The following is a 20444-nucleotide window of genomic DNA, read 5'->3' as shown; positions in this document are numbered from 1 at the left end:
TGCATGAACCAACAGGCTCAGTCAAAACATCGTGTCTCAGTGCTCCACTTCCATATTTTAACGCAAAGCACCAGCTATTTGATTTACCCCATTAGCAGAATTATTATGTGCCCTGTACTGCCAAAAATAGATGCAATGCAACCAACTCTTAATCCCCTTGAGAGGACTGTGACATTTTCCAAATTCAACAGGTGGTCCTGTAAAAAATATCACTGTTCCAGGATCTAGTCTTTGCTGTGCCACTTATGCTGATTGTCTCAGCTGTGCTATAAATCCTTGCATGAGATTCAGGAAACTGGCAGGTTCTGCGTTCAAATAATTCATATGGATGGATGTCTCCTTTGCAGGAGATAGAGCAGACCAGTGGGATGCTCAGAGTGGAGGAAAGATCTAGCTGATCAGGAGGGTTTTTTCTCTATTCCTTCAGAGACTACTTTATATTCTCATAGAATACAAGAGAAAATCAAGAAACAATAAAATAGACCCAAAATGAAGCAGAAACTGAACTTGTCCCAGTGGCTCTGTTTGAATAAGTCAAAAGGCCAACACATAAAGCCTTGTTTGAGTGTTATTTCTCACTAAGACATCAGAGGACATGCTTAGTTAAAAGGTTAATCTCTATGGATGGCTGCCTTCATCCAGCGCAGCGGCTGTGTTTGTCACTCTGAGCTTTGCCTCTCCTTTTGCTGCCTGTAATGGAAACCAGCAGGGGTCCAGCCTGGCTCAGCTGCAGTGGCAGTGTTTTTCTGCCAGTCTGTCACCCCAAGCTTGATGAACGGAGCCAGGGGCTGGTGGGGTGGAGCAAAAATCCAAGGAAGCTGGTTTACATCCACCTTTCGAACAATTCAAGAGCTCCTGAACAGGACTGGCCCCTCACAGAGCACCCATGCACAGCCCATTGTGTTTCCCTTTTCTTTATAACACCAAACGCATGAAGCTGCCACTGAAAAAGGGGGCTTTGGGGGGGGGGGGTTACAGCACTTGCAAAAACAGTCGTGTAGTTCCCTGACATGCCGAGGGCTGACTTGTGTAAACACCCTTATGACAGCTAGTAGGACAAAAGCCTTAATGAAAATGTGTGTGTGGCTGCTGGCCAGCCTGCACGGTGGGTGAGGAGCTCTTCCTCCTCATGCTGCCTGCTGCAGAGGACTCCTGCTCCGCCTCAGCACTCCACCTCTGCACACACAGTCCACCGGCAGCAGCAGCAGCAGCTCACACACACACAGACAGACACACACCGTCCACCGGCAGCAGCAGCAGCAGCTCACACACACACAGAGACACACACAGTCCACCGGCAGCAGCAGCAGCAGCAGCTCACACACACACAGACAGACACACACCGTCCACCGGCAGCAGCAGCAGCAGCAGCAGCAGCTCACACACACACAGACAGACACACACCGTCCACCGGCAGCAGCAGCAGCAGTAGCTCACACACACAGACAGACACACACAGTCCACCGGCAGCAGCAGCAGCAGCTCACACACACACAGAGACACACAGTCCAGCAGCAGCAGCACACAAACACGCAAACACACACACACACACACAGTCTCCGGGGCCATTAACCTGTCGCACTTTGGATACGTGGAAGCATTAAACCTGGATATCGGCTCCTGTGGGAGTCAGCAGAGCAGTTCAGACCCTGTTTGACATTTTTGATTTATTTTTTTAATTTTTGGGGTCCTTTTGTGTCGCTGGAGAGGAGAAAGTCCGAGCAGGTAAGCGGTCAGTAAATCAGTCGGTCTGTCTGACTGAGGCTTCATCGTTCATGTTCAGGTTGAGTCAAGTTGTCTGGGTGAACATTTTAGGCTTCTTACTGCCGCTAACAAAACACAACACAGATTTCCGCAAACAAGGAGAATAGAAAGGTGTGTGTGTGTGTTTTTAAACCGCATTTACGAGCCAAATCTTCAGTTATTAAACATCCACCAGACAGAAAGACAAGCCGAAACACGTGGGGAGGGGGGTCTGATCGTGTGTGTGTGTGTGTGTGTGTGTGTGTGTGTGTGTTTGTGTTTGTGTGTGTGTGTGTGTGTGTGTGTGTACACTGTAGTAAAACCTGTTTTAAATAAAGGTGGTTGTGTTGAGGTGTTGGTCAGAAGGTCACAAGTTTGGGTGGAAATTCCTGTCAGGTATCGACAAAACAGGTTGTGTGTGTGTGTCCCTGATCTTATTGAATGAATGAATGAATGAATGGATGGATGGATGGATGGATGGATAAAACTCTGACCCTTGTAGAAGGATTTGTATTCACAGTGGATGACTACACGCTGATCAGACTGTCCTGGGGACTATAGGTGGGTTTCTCATGTTTATCTTTGTGGGTTTTGTCTCTGCTGAGCAGGTTATGTTTCAGTAAAGGAGGGTTTCCATCAAGCTGTCCCACTTGTGTGCTGATGTGTTCAGAGGGGGGGTCCATGCTTGATTCAGACCTGCAGGTTTAACAGCTGTTGAGTGTTGATAAGGCCTCTAACCTTGATTACTTTGCTGGGTAATCATATCTGTGGGCTATTTAAATCGTGCCCATCCTGATTGCATTCTTCAAAGCATTGCAGCATGTTAAGCCCAGAGCGAGCCCACAGTTTGCTTCCTGCAGCCCTTCGATACTCCCCAATGATTAGATTCCCTCAGATTAGGACAGAGGATTTTAATTCCTCAGCAAATCTGGGTGTGTTTTTGAGACATCTAGTGGTCAAGCAGCTGTGTATGTGTGCAGCAGTCATAGGGGCATGGGGGTACGTGACTTCAATGTTCATTATGTTTTTTATGGTAAATTCCTCATCAGACCAATATCCACCATCGCCTTGTTTTGCTCATCTTTATTTCTCCAGCCTTGTAATAGGTTCACCACATATTTTCTGTATTCTCTGTGTTATATATTGAAGACATGGCTAGAATTTTGTCATATAGCTGAATTCCTCACGCGTGTGTGTTTACAAGTAGAGGTGAGAAATATTGGACCTTGAGCTTGAGAAGGAGTGGGGAATGTAGACAGTAGGGTCTATCTCTGTTCAAACAAGCAGGGCTCAGCTTGTCAACAAGGACAACCTGACCTGAGGTGTAGTTTACATTTTTGGAGGACAGACAGATTTTAGGTGAACCTCTGTCATAGCTTCCTCTGTTTTTGTGAGGGGAATGTGGAACAGCAGAGATCAAACTTCCCTGGTTGTTGGTCTGGTAACTTAATTAAACTTCCCACACCGGTCCTCTGTCTGTCTATGCTTTATTATTGCCGGGCTGTTCCAGAATCCCCCCTGATCGTGCTTTTGACTGTCAGGCCTGGTAGCCTTAAGATTTGCATATCACTGATCAGTCATCACTTCACATGACTCATGCACAACTCCATAAGCTGTTGGGCAAGGCTCAGCTTCCTCTGTTGTCAAACAGTTAAACAAGCACTGGGCCCGTGGGTGCTTTCCTGCCCAAACTGAGTCAGACAGAACAAAGACGAATGTAAACATGCATTATCTTTGCCAACAGAACTCCCCATTCCTATGGTTATACTGGCGTACTGGAGTCACGAATAACTTGTACTCGAACAAGCCTTAAACCTTCCTTATCTTGTGTGTACTTTTTTTAATAAAATTTGCAAAGGTATAATTTAGAAATCAAGATCTGCCGCTTTATGAATACTAAATGTTACAGTTGTATTAAGGCTGAATGAGTGCATGTACAGGCCATTTTCTTCGTTGTCCAAGGGGACTCATTGTTCCTCGTCATTCTCTCTCACTTTTTTCTGTCCAGATAATGAGTCTAGGTTTCGAGCTAATGTTCCTCCGTGTCATTGCAGCACCTTGTCGAGAGGTAATTAAAGCTGTGTAAAGAACATAAAGAGGGACACCCAGATGCAAGGAGACAAACGATACCTCTGAAATGTTGTTGATTTTCTCACTGTCTGTCCAGTTAAACAGAACATAAGAGGGGCAGAGGAGGGAGGTGTGAGTGTGGGTCAGTTTGTTTGTTAGAAGAGGAGGACACACATGTGGAATGGGAGGTGTGTGTGTGTGTGTGTGTGTGGAAGGGGGAAGGGAGGTTGGCGTGGGTGTGAGATTCACCCTGGTGAGACTTAAGACATTCCTGGCATTCCGACCTCTGGGATGCTTGAGGCTCCTCCGACTTCTTCCAACCCATCGGGGGCTGCAGAGGACTCTGGAGGGCTTTTATGTCGCTTGGCTCACACCGGCAGGTCCTTTGGTTGAACAGAAACCGCATACCCTCTAATTTAGGAGGCCATGGGAACAAGTAGCACAGCACACACTGGCTCTTCTTAAGTTACATCCACAGATGACACTTGAATCCTAACTGAGGTCCTCGATGAGCTTTAAAACACTTGTCAGCTCGGAGTCTGTCACCTTTTACCTCGACAACTCCACATAGATATCTGAACTTTCTTTTTTTTTTTTTGTCTTATTATTTAACAAAGATTACTAATATCATGGTTGAAACTCAATCAGCTTAATAAATTCAGTTTGTGGAGCAATATGAATCTGATGTGGCAGTTTAGCATTTTGCATGGCTTGAAAAACAGAACTACTGTGTCATTTATAAAGTGGAGGAGAAGAAATAATTATATTGAGGAATCATTTCGCTCGTCGTAGATTTCACATCATACTGTCATTTTTAAAATGTCACAAAGACATGAGATTGTGATTATGCCAACCTGTGGGCAAAAAATTCCTTCATTCCTTTAACACTGTATCTCTTTCTTCTTTGTCTCTCTTTTGTATGCTGTCTTGTGATCAACGTCCTGTGATGGTGTTAACCTTCTGTGGACCAGCCATGAGAGTTCATCCTGTATCTCCCACATCCGCCCACAGCAGCCTCTGACCGAACCTGATTTAGTAAACCAAAGATGTCAGCGTGCAGTGACTTTGCAGAACACGTGTGGAAACCCGGCTCTTGTAAGAACTGCTTCCACCCTCTTAGTGCTCACAAGACTGTCGGCGGAGTGGATGGCTGCGTGCCATCTGCATGTCTGAAGACCAGCCTGGGAGGCGATGAAGAAGCTGGAGTAACAGCGCCTCCATCCTACAGCAAGCCAACCATCGCTGTCAAACCCACTATGATGAGCCTTGACACCACCGAATCAACTGACGTCAATATGAACATCGAGCAGGTGAATTTCTTGAATATATCTTTCCTGTATCCAACCGTGATGTGTGTTTCTGGTTCTGTTTGTAATGTGTGCTCATGTTTTTATGTGGCAGGAGAACACAAAGAGCCCAGTTGAGCGTTTGGGCCTGAAGAAACTTCTGGACCTGTCATCTCTTTATATTGACAGCAATGGCTGCAACAAAGCCCATAGAGATGCAGTTCTGCAGAGTCCTGAAACCAAGATGGACCATAACAACTCCTTTTCTTTTGGTTCCTTATCCCCCAATATCCTGTCTAAAGACTCAAAGATCATTGGCAACATCTTTGTTACCCAGGAAGAGGGTAGAGGTTCTCAGAGTTTAAAAAAGACTGCCAATGGAGAAAACCAAAGGCAGCAGAACAGTACAGCTGCTATCACAACCAAAAGCACTTATAATGGAGGTGGTGTCACCACCAAGGCAAATTATCAGGAAGCCCATCAGGCCTCTGAAGAGATGCCTCCATCAGTGGATATTGTCCCTTCTAGTCCTGCCATAATTCATAGTAATGGTACAAGCAGTGAGAGCATGACTGCTGTTACCACTAAGACCTCCAGCACTTCTGCCACTTTCCCCATCACAACCTTAAGTGTGGACAACATTAGATATAGTCCCCCACTAGCCCCCCACTCTGTTCCAGTCCTGTCAAAACAGACCAGTGTATCAGATTCCTCTTGTTCCCATCGTAGTAGTACAGATTCACTTCCTGGGACAGAGAGATTGAGTGGGAGGCAGGTCGGGTCAGGAAGCCCTCAAAATTCACCAGCCATGGATAGCCCTCAGTTAGACCCAGATTCTCCCAATGGACAGCCAGGTTCTGAGCCCATTTATGCAGAAAGCACCAAGAAAAAGCGTAAGCCGCAAGGGAATGGAGTTCAGTCCCAGCCAGGGTCCCCAGACCAGAGTAAGAGCTCCTCATGCTCTGAGCTTGAGCTTTCAGGAGAGAGTCAGCGGGCCACCATCACTGTAATGGCCGCTCACACAGAGGAAAACAACAGGACTTTTTACCTGAGCAGCCCAGATTCAGCTGTCAGCACGCAGTGCCACTTCAGCCCCACGGCACGTAAAGACCCAAGCAGCCCAGCCTTCCGTTGGCCCACGCCCACCCACAGCCACAGCGCCCCCTCTCTGGCCACAGAAGCCAACCTCAACACCACTCTCCACCCCAAGCCCCAGTCTAGTCCACCCATTCCCCCAAAGAGGAACATCCGCTCCCCCAAACTAGGCACCTCTAGCCTCTCGCCATCCATGTCTTCACCGGTCCCCCTTCCTGAACTCCCCAGATTGGGCACCTCCAGCCTGTCACCGTCCATCTCATCTCCAGTCCCTCTCCCTGAACTCCCCATGCTTTTCCTTGTCTCTGCCAGAGAGGGCCACTTCAAAGTCCATACAGAGCTCCACAGTGCCTCGTCCGAGCGCTGGCACAAGCCACATCACCACAGTTCTGGCTGGAACTGCTGCATTGAGGAAGAAGAGGAGGACGAGGACAGAGAGCGGAAAGAGGGGGAAAAGAAGAAGCTGGCCACCAAGCCAGGAACATCCACCTCGCGGGTGACATGCCTGGTCAATGGTGCTGCTATCTGGAAGGAGGCCAGAGACGGGAAGGCCCACAGCAACCCCCCTCCGACGACAGAGCCAGGCACGGCCCCCCCGGCCTCCCCCAACAATGGTGCCTGTCAGGGGGAGACTGAGGGCACCGGTGCAGAGGAGGAGGGCAAGCATAACGGGAGTATGCCAGCCAAGCAAACGTTGCATGGCGGCTCATCAGAGCTTCTGGGAGCAGCGAAGGGAACTACCAACAATGAACCCAATCCACCTCCTCCCCCACCTAAGAAACTGCACAGGTAAGAACAGCAAAGGTGTCTTTTTTTTAATGGATTTAAACATTTACGAATGATTCCATTAATATTATAGAATGGAACACCAGTACTGATTCTGGGTAGGACTTAGTTTTCTAAATAGAAAGTTTGTCTTTATTATTGATCAGTCTTTTTCAGTCAATCAGGTTGTCAGTGAAATGTCAGACATAATGACAAAATGTCAATTTCATGTTAACAGAGCCGAAAGTTATTCTGCCACACTGACAACATTGGAGTGATGGATAGATTGAAAGTTACCCGTTTAAATGTGAAGCAGTGAAAAGAAAGTGAATTATGTACAGTTTGGAAGTTGTGGCCACACAACAAGAATCTTTTGATGAGGGATTTACATAATTCAGTGCCCTTCAGTTAAATTTTTACAAGTACATTTTTAATGTAGAATAGTGAAAGCATTCAGCTGTGCCACATCTTATGTCTCTAAGTCCCAACCTACTAAACATTTCTCAAACACCAGCTAATGAGTAAAAGCAGAGGACGAGCTGGTCTTAAATAATGTTTACAGTGAAGGAGCGATGTAAAAGAGAAGGTCTAATAGAGGTTTAATTACACAGTACCTTACTATACACTCCCTGAAAGACACATTCATCAAATCTGAACTTCCCATTATCGCATATATTTGCGTGACTGTCCTCAGGTTTGCTACCTAACGACTTGCAGGAAAATTAATGGGACTGCAATTCAGTCATGACGCTGTGGTTTCATTATATTACATAATTTAGCACTTACACGACACACTTAGTCTAAAAGCATACATGAATTTTGCTCTCTGTTGGGACTATATATAACGTTGCTGCAGCCAAAGCAACATAAGCCCCAGTGCATTGCCAGGAACTGCACATGCATGCATCTTACTCCAAGCGTTTGTGTGAGTCTTATTGTGCCCTTCTCCTTTCATAGCATCATTATTCAGCCTTGAATCAGCCTCCATTCTAGCGCCTTGTGATCATTCAAACTGCTCAGCCACATCCCTCAATGCATGCCTTGTTCTATTCATGCTAGTAACGTGACTTTTTCAATTCTAATTAACACGCAAAATGGCTCTGTTAAATAGCCCCCTTCTGTGTCACATTACTGTAAATTTGTTTTGGCTGCAGCTCAATAGACAGAGTTGTAACTAAAACAGACATTGCTCCATTGTTATTGTCATGCAGCAAAAGAGATATCATTAACAGGTGTTTTTAGTACGTGCACTGTTGTCATGTGGTGTACATTTCTAAAGTTAACTTATAGCTGCTGAAATTCATATCCCGGTTACTTTTAAGGTTTAGTAATTAATTCAATTAAATATTTAGAGGATCTGCAGCACCAGAGAGTTTCACCTCCTTTAAGCTGATTCTACAAAAAGACTGGAAGTCTATATATCCATTTATTAGCAGTAACATTTGCACGCATGCTTCAACCTGAGTCTGCATGAAGCTAAGAATACGCGTGCTGTCTGAGTCAGCCACCTAAAGTAGAAACAGAGAAAAGGCCTTGTGTTGCAGTTATGAGAGCAATAAACTTTGCTTTGTCTAGAACGGCACGATGAGGTGCAACACACAACTCGGACTTCCTTTAAGACAAGCAGATGTTCTACCATCTTGAAGTGCTCGAGTCAGCAAAATCTAAGCAGGACTTCACTGGCCAAAACACAGAAAGCTGATCACATTTCAGGGGCCCTTATGTCTGTGGTAATTCTAGCAAGGGCCCATCTCTCCTGTTATGACATTGCCGACATTCTGCACTGATAAAAATACACCTTGTCGAGACACGTGGGAACACGCCTCAAGCTAGCCGGCGACAGTTGTGGCTTCCTGGTGTTCCAAGTTTATCAGCGGGTTTAGTGTATTTAATCAACAAGTGTCTCTGGGGCACCAGGATAGTACTGGAAACTGAAGGGCAAAGTGCCGCAGGAAAACAAAAATCTAAATATTGGCTGTAGAGCAACTAAATCTTCACAAGAAGTTTATTATTGACACACAAAAAAACCTCGTGTGGAATGAAAGCAAAAAAAAAAAAGAAAACATGCACCCTGGGAAGCAACGTTTTGTTGTGCTGAATCATTTAAAAGCCACAGATGGTCTGAAAATTTCTGCTTCCCAGAGCCTTTGATCACAGTGAAAAACAGCAAAAGTTCCCCCTTGTATTCTTTCTAACAGGTCAACATCATGTGACGGGTCAGCTCAAGAGACGTGTGTGTTTGTGCACGTGTGTGCATCATGCATGAGTCTGTGAGGAAGTGCTCTGTAACGGGGAGGGCGTGTCACCTGGTCAGTGAAGGTTGCCAAAGGGAGGAGCTTTAGCGAACAGATTGTTACCCCAGGCAACTCCCAAACTGTCCCAGTCTGGCAGCCAGTCACTGCCAACAGAAGTAGAATTTATAGATCAGCCATGTAGATTCAAGCCTATGAGTTTGACTTGGGTGTGATTTGTCTTTTGCTCTTTAAATTACTGTTCCGAGATGGTGCTGCCCCTCCCTCTGCAGAGCCGTCCTGATCGCCCCTCTGCAGCAGAGCAGATAGCATCCTGTTGCCATCTGACAGACCTGAAGCTACTCTCAAGTGAACCACCAGGTCAATGAGTGAATGCTACAAATGGGATATGGCTGCTTTAATTTTGTGTATCTGATGGGTGCCGTTGTTCTTTCTGCTTAGACAGACTTTAAATACACATATGACTTCTAAGGAACCAGGGTTGTGTTACTACACATGGCGGAGCTTTAGACAGCCGCCAGTCTGATCTAAAGGTATTTCGTGCCCAACAGTCGAACAAGGATCTCTGCCTCTCCAGCATGAGGTAGGCACATAACGGCAACTTCTGTGTGTCCCGTGCAAGACACTGAGACTGACAGTAAATTGCGGTGTTCTCAGTGCTGCAGGTAGTTCATCTTAGAGAAGAATAGCAATTCATCACTGTGTTTTTGTTAGTAAAAGTAGAGGAAGATTATACACCTTCACCAGCCAAAATTTGTGTTTCAGAATGCTGCATGAACAGTGAAATGTGGTCAACTTTCTGCTAATATGATATTTTCTTCGTCTCTCGTAATCCTTTTCAGATTGTAGTATTATTTATTTGAACCCTGCCTCAGCCCAGAGTGACAGTGGTAACGTAGACTGTGTGTGTTACAGACAGAGCAGCAAATCAAATTTATAGTTTTTGATATGATGCAAAAACAAAAGAATAGAAAAGAGAAAAAAGGCGTGTTGCAGCAAAAAGGGAAGAAGGCGGCTGACAGAGAGGAAGATAACAAGGCAAGGCTGGAACAAGTTGCACAAGATAAGAAGAATTGGTGTCAAACATTAATGGATGATTGGGCTTATATGACCACATAGCCATAGTAACTACCCTGGCATTCTGGGAAATAAACAAGTGGTGCCTTTCTTTCCTGAGCTATATTGTAACATAAAGGGTTGTCACCTTGTAACTAAGAATGCAACCCATCACACATTGGCAATGCAATAGATAACTACATTTGAGTGTTCACATAATAGAACATAAACTCTTTAGAATATAATAGTGCCCAACACAACAACAAATCATACATGTATTTAAATCAGTTTCTCTCAGGCTCATTAAACCGGGACATGTTGGATGGGATGCGTTGCATTGTACGGGTGTTCATGACACCGTCTCCACCTCATGTGTGAGTACAACCTGAGTCAGCCTATTTTCCGAGCCAGTCCCGCCGCAGCATAGAGAAACTCTGGGGATAAATGTGTTGCGTGTATTCAGTGCATTGTTTCATCACTCTTAATGCTGCATAAGCAGCTTTGATGACTTGCATGTAGCCCCAGAGAGCGAAGGTGTGTTTGTCAGTGCGTGCGTATGTGAGCATTTTGCAAACCTGGGGGAAGCAGCGAACAGATGTCCCTCACTGCGTCTCTCTGATGTCATCATTCACCACAGAGAACGCACTATATAAGAGTCAGGAAGTGAAAGCAGTTGTGTGAACTTGGTCCACAACAACAACAACCTAGTTTAGTTTGTGTCTCATTTTACACTGTCACATTGCTCTCTGTTGCTGGTTAGGTGTAACTCCAGTCTGATCCCTTTTTTAAAAACTTCCCTAGCTCCTCTCAGACACCTTTATTAATACCACACACACACATATGATAGCAGGATAGCATGTGTGTCACCAGATCCAATGTGTTTTTTAGTGTAGCATGATTGTTTACTCTCTGAATCTGGGTTACTTGCGTTGTTGGGGAGATTGTCTGACAGATTTACTGGGGCGATCTATTCGTCTGAAATCAGCAATCAAGATATTTATTAATAGACTGTTAGGCTAGAACTGGGGCTCCTCAGCACAGTGATGGAAATACTAACGAATGAGACTATTTGGTGTCATAATAGCACAGATTTTATGCCAGGCTAAAATAATTTTTCATAGCTCTGACTGTCAGATGCAGATAACAAACACATGACTGAAGAAACTATAAATCAATTGTCGGATTAGGTGATCAACAGAAAAGCCAATAGTGATTGAGTAATTGGCTCAATTGAACAAATGAATGGATTTCTTTAGCTTCCTGACTGCTCCTGTTGCAATAATGGCAAGTTATTTGTCATGTCATTTCAACATGTCACCTTGGGCTCTGGGAAATCATGTTTGCCATGTCAGAGTGTAGACCAAACAATAAATCGTCAATTGATAATGAAAAACTATACGTGTTGATTGCAGCTCATGGATGTTTGGTTATTGTTACATGAATCCCTAATCAAAGAACAGTTTTTTTGTTTGTTTGTTTTTATCTTTTTTTTTTTTTTTTTTTGCATGCCCTTAATCAGAGTTCACATCCTTCCACAGGATATTAAGCAATGGCATCATTCCACCAGACAAAACCTCATGTTTTGGACACAAATCTCTGAGATCTAGACTGAGGCATGCACAGGTGCACACATGTACACAGTCATAATCCCCGCGCCCATTACCATTCCTCCTGTTCTCCTCTGTCTCAGTGTTTCCACTACCTTTCATCATGACTCTTTTGTCAGTTAAACGGTAGCAGATCCTTTCGCTGCCCAGAGAGAATACCTAACCCTTTGTCTTCCTCCTGCGCTCCTCCTCTTTCTCCTTTCTCTTCTCCTCATCTGTTTGTTCTGCTGATTTATGGTGGAAGTGAAGTCAGGGACCAGCAGATAAATGGATAAGGAGTAATTTTGTGATGGAAGGGAGGAACAGGGGATGAAGGGATGGGATGAGACCATGTTTCCCTGAGCCATTAGTGGGTATAATGAGACAAGTGAAAGGCTGTCACTCAGCCTAATTGGTCACCTTAATTAGATAGTCTCCTCATGCACAGTTTTCATGGGTATTTTAAGTGGCAACAATAGTAGACAGGCAAACTAAGAAGGAGACTGTGGCGCTTCTGTCTGGTGAATTAGAAAATGAAATTGGGTTTATGTTACTTTTGCAAGAAGACATAACAATATTTCTCTTGGAATTTAGTCACAAAATGCCTCACTTGTTCCAGCTAAGTGCGGCTAATTGTTGCTAATCTTGCCAAACTGCAGCCAGATTTTGCCACGTATTTGATCATTTTGCTTCTGCAGTGCCTGACGCAGGTTTAGATTTAAAGGAGAGATTGGAGAGACTACATGCGGCTGGGAGCCATTGGTCAGGCCCAAACCAGCCTCCGGGGTGCCCGCCCCTTTGCTTTATCACAAAAGTAAACCAAGTAGTAAACATCTTGTGTCTCAGTGGGAGTCTTGTTTACTGCACGCTGCTTGCAGCCTCATTGCTGTAGCCCTTACACAGATTATCACTTTAAAATAACTAAATCCAGTGATTGTGGGGAAATTTAGGGAAATCTAATGTGCCATTATTAAACTCTAATAGCCACTTGATTTGGGTGCTGGCAACTAAAGAGAGAGCCAACCTCATAATGAAGTCTGACTGTCACATCTGTGTCATCAGGGGTGAGTGGAGAAGTGTGTCTCTCTAACTTGGAAGTCAAAATACTTTGACTACAACCACTATTTTGAATGATAAACTACTGCTTTGTTTATCATTTAAAATAAAACAATGAGTTCATACCTTTATATTAGTGATCCATTTTGCAGACCTGAAAACCTTAAGGGGAAGTGGAGTGGTTCCGCATATATAAGCAGATGCGCAAACCGCAACAAACTGACAAACTACAGCAGTACACAGGCAGACAGCAGTGCAGATGCAGAAATAAACATTAGTTACATTTATTTTTACCTTCTTCTTCCAACATACTAAATCACTCTGTGTTTGCTGTTTCTCCTGTACAGAGTGTCCAGTAAGATGAGCGGCAGCAACATGGAGCTGGACCGCTGCAGCCAACAAGAGAGCGCCACTTCATCTCCCTGGGGTCAGAGTAGTGCCAGTCTACCCTCTGCCTCCACTGACAATCTGACTGCTGACACTGGTAAGCACAACTCACACTCACATGCTGCTAAGGTTTGTTTTTTGCCTTTTTTTTTTTTTTTTAATAGCCCTGGTAGGCATCCATTAACATCCTTCAACGGAAACTTTCACAGGTCCTACCTGACCTACAAGCCTATTTCAATGAATCACTGGAGGAAATCTCTTTGTGTTCAGATAGTGTTTTATCACAACTATGTCTATGTCAACTATGGTGATGTACTTTGTACTGAAACTGGACTAAAAAGAGGAAAGGCAGTGCTGCATGGTTTTACAACCGTAGCTTATCTCTTCTGTTTTCTCCATTTCTCCAAGTTCACATGTCCAAATGGTTTTAACCTAATGTTGATTTCTGTCATCATACCTGAGATATAACTCAGAATGACTGGCATCTGCCCTCAGTTTGAAAATGGTCATCATTCATAGAACAACTTTTAAACTCTATTGCTCAGACACTTGTAATTGCTGTAACTTCCTTGGCAACGTCATTTGAAGAGATAATTATGGAGTATGATAACAAGGGAAAAAGGGCTTGGCTACATCCTTCAGAGTATTTTTCTTTTTCAGCAGCCCCCACCCCCTGTGTGAAAGCAGTTACTAAAGACTGCACCACACAATTATTTGAGTATCTGTCTCCTCTAGTGTAATGTCAAGTCCCAGCTATAAGTCTCTAATTTACAAATGGATTATAATTGGATGGAAGATGTTTTGAGTGTCAGCTTGAACTCTGGATTGTGGAAATTCCCAGCTCTTCAGAGGAGGCAAGGTAGGTGTTTAAACTGAGACCGACCAGTAGGCAGTGACATAATTGGATATAGTAAATAAATCAAATTCACAGCTGTCCTCCAAGACTGTGCAAATCTGTGTGCACTGCTCAGGTTTAGGAATTTCAGTCACAACAGTAAAAACAGGATATATTGCATCCGCAAAGGCAGAGAAAAGAAAATTAACATCAGTTGAATAAATTTTGGTCTTTTATATTAACAATATAAAAAGGTTCTTGATGTTTCAGGATTTCAGGATACACCAAGTCTGTGCTCCTTCTTTTTTCAATAATTGCAGATTTGCTGATATAAATCCCCCCCCCCCCTTTTTTTTTTTAGATTTTCGAGATGCTACACGGATGTCTTGCTCCTCTCCATTTTCCAGAAGTCCGGTGGTTTCAGCTCCAGGGTCTCCTCACCCCCCCTTCAACAGCTTAAATAGCCAGCCACCACCCCTCCCGGAGAAAAAGATGGTGAACCGCACTGTGTCAGCTCCTGACAGCACCAATGGGAAACCATTTGTCCGAGCCTATCCACGCCTTCCGTTCACCGGCTCAGAGAGCAATGTATGTCGACCTGCTGATGTCGGCTCCCGGTCCAGTTTACCGTCCAGCCCTATTGACCCACGGCCCATTTTCTCCTCCAATGACTCTCTGGAGCGTTGTCACGCCCCGCTAGGGCGAACCTCGAGGTCCCGGACGCTGGATGAGCCATTGAAGACTCACGGGCGTCTGGGTGTGCACTGTCGGAGCAGCATCACCTGCTCATCTTCTCCTCAGCTCAGTGCTCCCTTCTTGGGCTCAGAACCAGGCCCGTCACCAAATCTGGGCTCCAGCTTGCAGCTCCAGACCCTCCTGAGCAACATCGACAGTAGAGAAGGGGTGTACTCCAAACTGGGGGGCCTGTATGCAGAGTCTTTACGGCGCTTGGCTCTAAAGTGTGAGGATCACTTCACGCGCTCCCAGAAGAACTCTCTGAGGTTTGAGGAGAGCAACTGGTCTCTGTTCAGGCTCACATCTAACAAGCCAAGCTGCAACTCTGGAGATGCAGTTTACTACTCTGCTGCCTGCGCCTCAGACCCCAGCAACTCCTACGCTGTTAAGGTAATCTCAAAAATACTGGCCCTAATTTTAGACAAAGTATAGAGAATTTGTTTTGCAATAACTGTGCTCACCTACAGTAAAACTTCAAGTCATTCTTAATAAAATAAAATGCCATGTCAATGCCATGGCATTTCCAAGCTCGGTGACAAATACATTGTGTAATGGCTTCACGACTAGAATACAGGTTATTTCAATATAAGATAAAAATGGCAGACACTACCATAAAACTACCACCCAAAGAGAATGTGTAAATGACTTTGCTTAAAAAAAAAAATTTATAGCCACAAAAACTAGTTTTCCTTGAAAATGCTTCATTGAACTAAAGAAATGCATTAATTTTTTTGCCTCTTCATCATGAGATGCCTTATATTTTACCATGCAGTCATATAGTTTTTGATACTTTGTAAATTTTTTGGAGTTTCTGCTACAGAATTTAAGGTTCATTGAGGGTGTGTTCTCTCCAGTCAGAGCGACTCAGAATCATCTTTACTGTTGTTGAAGGAATAATTTGGACTGCGGGTGTTGTAAACTGTTCTTTCAAGCTGGGATTTGACAGTTTAAGGATGGAGTGAGGAGATTGAAAACGGGTGGTGGTGTTTGGTTTTAGGCTTCAGATGGGATGGTCCCCAGTACAACACAAACTTTTAGGGTATGTCGTGCACACAACCGCTGAGAAAAGCAACGTGTGGATTCAGCCTCACTGACCTTTGTCCCAAAGTCATTAGTGCTGTACAAAACAGCAGTGCGGATTTGTACACAATAAAATTTGTGTGCCCACTATATTGCCTAATATCTCAAGACCCAATTAATCTTTACATTCCATGCAAGATTTATAGTCACACAAACCCTCGTTTTCAAAGCGTACACACAAAAACACACAAAACCTGATACACTCAATGCAGCGTAATGCTAATGATTATGATGTCATCTGAAATCCGAATTGATTTGTGTATACACAGTGTTTTGGTAATTATGTGTATTGACATTTGAAAACTTGTCAATTAAGATTTTAGCCCAGTTGATCCCAAAGAAGAGATTATATTTATTAATCTGATCCCAACACACACTGACATCAAATGGTTAGCAGTTTCCCATAGCTAACTAAAGAATGAAAGACACTGAGAGGCTGTAGTTTAGAACACTAGCCGAGCCTAGTTCAGTCTACAAGTGAGTTAAAATAGTTTTTTCTTCTTTTTTTTTAAGCTTTTTGGTTGGGAATGAACTTTAAATCTGCATCAAGGATGCTGGTTTTACTTGAATTAGAAGAGGAACTGAATTGGCTTTGACCTTAGAACTTCACTAACAAGCATTCCTTTCTTATGTTTCTTGGCTTCCCTCCCTTTCCGTCTCTGTGTTGAACCCCCCCCACCATCCCTTTCTTCTCCTGCTCTTTGTCCCTTCCTCCCCCTGCCCTTTGTGTTTATACCTCGCCAGATCTGTAAGAGCCCATCAATGGAAGCCAAGCAGGGCCATCTCTACGGTCTGTCAGTGCAGCAGAGCATGCCACCCCACTTCAACCTCCAGCAGGACTGTGGACACTTTCTCGCTTGCATCCCCCAGAGCATGTTGCCTTCTGATGAGGTCTCTCTTCACACCACACCTGCTCCGTCGCTCCCTCAGCCCTCCACATCTGCACCGAGCCAGCAGGTAGACCGAGAGCGAGTGGTGGTCATCACCTCAGAGATCCCCCAGCAGACAGCCGCCGACTTTGTCAAGGAGTGGGAGGCATTTCATAAAACTCAGCCAGAGGTCTACGAGCGACGCGTTTGCTTCCTCCTCCTCCAGCTCTGCAATGGCCTGGAACACCTGAAGGAGCATGGAGTCACGCACCGCGACATCTGCCTAGAAAACCTGTTATTGGTGCCTCATCACCGCAGACCCTCCCAGTTCCCCCACCAGACCAACAATGACGGCAGCACCAGTGGTGGGTCGAGTGGTGCAGCCAATCAGCGCCACCTTCCCCGGCTCCTCATCAGCAACTTTGCCAAGTCCAAACGTCGCTCCTCCGAGGATGCCGCTTCGAGCAGCGTGGACCCTCGCACCAAACGTGACCATGCCAGGCTGGCACCAGAAATTGTCTCAGCAGCCCAGTACCGCAAATTTGACGAGTTCCAGACGGGCATATTGATCTATGAACTTCTGCACCAACCCAACCCGTTTGAGGTGAGTCCAGCACTTAAGGAACAGGACTATTCCTGTGAGGAACTGCCCCCTATCCCCTCTGTCTCCCTTTACTCATCTGGCCTCTGGCGGCTGGCCCAGCTCCTGCTCCAACCCGACCCCATCAAACGAATCCACATCCAGGAGGCCAAGCGCATTCTGCAGAGCCTGCTCTGGGGCCCCAGGAGAGACCTGATGGATCAGCAGCTGGAGAGACATGGACATGGAGGAAGCTTTGTCGATGGATCCCGACACGAGGGTCTACTCAACTGGCTGGACGTGAAACGAGCCCTACTGATGATGAAGTTTGCCGAGCGTTCACTGGAGCCTGAGAGGAACGCAGAGCTGGAGGACTGGCTGTGCTGTCAGTACTTTTCCTCAGCCCACCCTCTGTCCCTCTGCCACACTGCTGAACTGCTGTACTCACTGAAGTGATGGCTTACATTAGGAATGAAACTGTATGTAAGTGTAGCCGAAGTTATGTGTAAGTTTGTGAGTGTGTGTATGAGAAAGACCAACAATGTTAACGCCAATGTCTCGACACTATGGATGGGTCCAGACAGTGTGAGCCACTGGAGATACTGTGAAATCTGCCCACCTGTTTGCGCTACTGCCACATGCACGAGCCATGCATCAACTTAGCCGTCCACTCTAAACCTTTTACACAAACAGTCCGACCGAACATCAAAATGACGAACAAAGAAATGACTTGAAAGCATTCAAACACCTGGACAAAAACATTCACTGGGATTAGTTGATGTTGATAAATCCATCAGTAAAAAAGAAAAATATGGACTATTGATTTTCTATAATGTACTTACCAAAGTTTCATGTTTGACACTGTATTTTGTGTATCTATTAAGTATCAATGGAGACATTTTACCACAGAGAACAGCCAGCTTCACCATGTCATGCTGTGTCTTGTCTAAATGTGCAGCTAACTCTTAACTTTCCTGATGTTTTAATAAAAATATGAGGTCAGCACCAGATTGAAAGCGTTGCACCTTCTCCATCGTAGGTTTATTCATGGAACTAGTAAACATCACAAACAGAATAATGCCTGGTACTTTGTGTTATCTCAGGCCTTGTTAGACAGCACTGTAATTATTGCTCAATATAAATTAATGATAATCTTTACTGTCTAACACAACTCAACATGAATTGGACCGACAAAACACTTTTTTTACCATAATTGATAGCTTCCACTAAATGGATGGTGCCCAGTTCTATTTTAAGCTTACTTTTAGTATATATTTAAATGTTTTAACATTTGTCACAGTGCCTTTTGTTCTTTGTATATGTTACAGTGACTCAGAAGCCAAATGTAAATATTACTGATCATTTGTCCTCAGTGAAACTGGCCTTTCACAGAATGTTATAGAAACGACTTTGTACAGTTATTTGTAGATGATATTAGGAAAAAATGAGCCGAAGCAGGTCTTAAAAAGCCATGAATATGAGCAGCAGTTAAAAATATTTATGATATAATTTGTTATCCTGTAGTAGCCACTGGAATTTGTGTTTATTTTCGTGTCAGTAATTGAATAATGTTTGTTTGTTGTTGTTTTTTTTTTTTAATGCACAGCAGCATCTGGGCCTGTTTGTTTTTTTTGTTCTGCGTAGGCTGCAGAGGAAGCTTCATTAGTTTTTTCTTTTCGTTTATCGCCAAGAATTTTTTTCCTAAAAGTCCAGAGAGACAAGAAATAAACCACCTGCATGCAGGTTTTCGTCCGTGACAGATGTTTCTAATGTTAAAAAGAAAAAAAAAGGCCTGATCTCACAGCTAATACAATGATTTGAACTATTTTATGTGTGCCTCACTTATTTGCATCTATCAATAAACTGTGCATATATTTTCTCACAGTATTATCTGGTGTTTTGATCATTTCTTGCATCTACTTCATTGATGGCCTATTAGCATTATGTTGTTCCTGCCGGCTTCTAGTGCTGACAAACTGCTGCCAAGCTTTTTTTTCTACGTGCTGAAACTCATAAATCTTAGGATCAACTGAAGAGAGACAAGAGGAGATGAGGACCTGACTGAAGAACAGTCCCCATCTTTTGTGACTGAGGAAGTGGAGGGTGTTATTTTGATGAACACTGAGCGTTGATGCATACTAAATAATCCAGGCTTTGTTTGCTTCTTGCTGGACTTCTGGCTTAGAATTCCTATTTATCTAAAGTACATTATGCAAGTCTTTGGCATCTGTTATAAAGGCATGAATAAAAACCTTTAACCCTGTAACTATTGAAATTTGCCTCGAGCATCAGACAACTCATATTGTTAAGTAAATCTGAGCAGGAGGTTACTCCGGCTGAATACATTCATTTGTCTGGTATTTCTGCTGTTAGGTGAAGCATGAAACACAATTTACGCCAGTAGTTTAAGTCATCTTTGATGTGCGGCCGAATTTTGAAATGGTTTTTACGTAAAGATATGAGGGAATAAATATTAACAGGCCAGAAAGATTTGAAACTTACATCAGCCATCTGTAAGAGAAGCGTCCGCTGTCATGTGGGAGACAGAAAGTGAAGCACAGAGCAACACAACAGGTTGGACGTGTTGTGGAATCTTAATTTGAGTTTGGAGCCTCAGGCCAAAACAGACCACAGCCTTTCCCCCCCCACCAAAATCCCTCCTCCAGCACCCCCCTCTACTCCCCTCCATGTAGCTTTCTGCTCTACATCACTCCTTCAAAACCACTGGCTGCTCCCTTGTCATAGGTGGAACTATGTTGCCAGGGTGTTTTGACCAATGGAATGGCATTTCCAGCAATGCCGTCTGTCTCTATCTCTCTCTCGCTCTTTCACACAAACACACACACACACGTTCACTCACCAAGTGAAGCAGCTTGTTGAGCAAGAATCCCAATAACCCCCCCGGTAACAGCAGCAAGGCTCCCTCCTTTGTTTGTCCGGAGAACGCCAGTCAAAAGGTTGCATACTTTATTTGCAAATATGCTTCCCAGCAGACAATCTTCTGCACAGGACCTATGACAAAGACACCACACTACACATCTTCAGCATA

General features: G+C 44.4%; 1 protein-coding gene across 1 annotated transcript; it reads left to right on the top strand.

Moving 5' to 3' along the window:
• Positions 1–1464: 1464 nt before the first annotated feature.
• On the top strand, positions 1465–19270 carry prag1 (PEAK1 related, kinase-activating pseudokinase 1). Its single transcript, XM_029516410.1, has 6 exons — positions 1465–1725; positions 4785–5123; positions 5215–6983; positions 13257–13393; positions 14493–15256; positions 16691–19270. The coding sequence occupies exons 2-6, from the start codon at positions 4860–4862 to the stop codon at positions 17849–17851; spliced, it is 4095 nt and encodes a 1364-aa protein (XP_029372270.1). The 5' UTR covers positions 1465–1725; positions 4785–4859; the 3' UTR covers positions 17852–19270.
• Positions 19271–20444: the final 1174 nt, after the last annotated feature.

Source organism: Echeneis naucrates, chromosome 12 (assembly GCF_900963305.1).
Source record: "Echeneis naucrates chromosome 12, fEcheNa1.1, whole genome shotgun sequence".
Lineage (NCBI taxonomy): Eukaryota > Metazoa > Chordata > Actinopteri > Carangiformes > Echeneidae > Echeneis > Echeneis naucrates.
This window is presented reverse-complemented; position numbering and strand designations above follow the sequence as displayed.

Bases quoted from the DNA above. Each gene is read 5' to 3' on its own strand.
- prag1 (XM_029516410.1), top strand. From the start codon at position 4,860: ATGTCAGCGTGCAGTGACTTTGCAGAACACGTGTGGAAACCCGGCTCT. The intron at 5,124-5,214 runs GTGAATTTCTTG...TTTATGTGGCAG, and splicing joins TCAATATGAACATCGAGCAG to GAGAACACAAAGAGCCCAGT. The intron at 13,394-14,492 runs GTAAGCACAACT...TTTTTTTTTTAG, and splicing joins CAATCTGACTGCTGACACTG to ATTTTCGAGATGCTACACGG.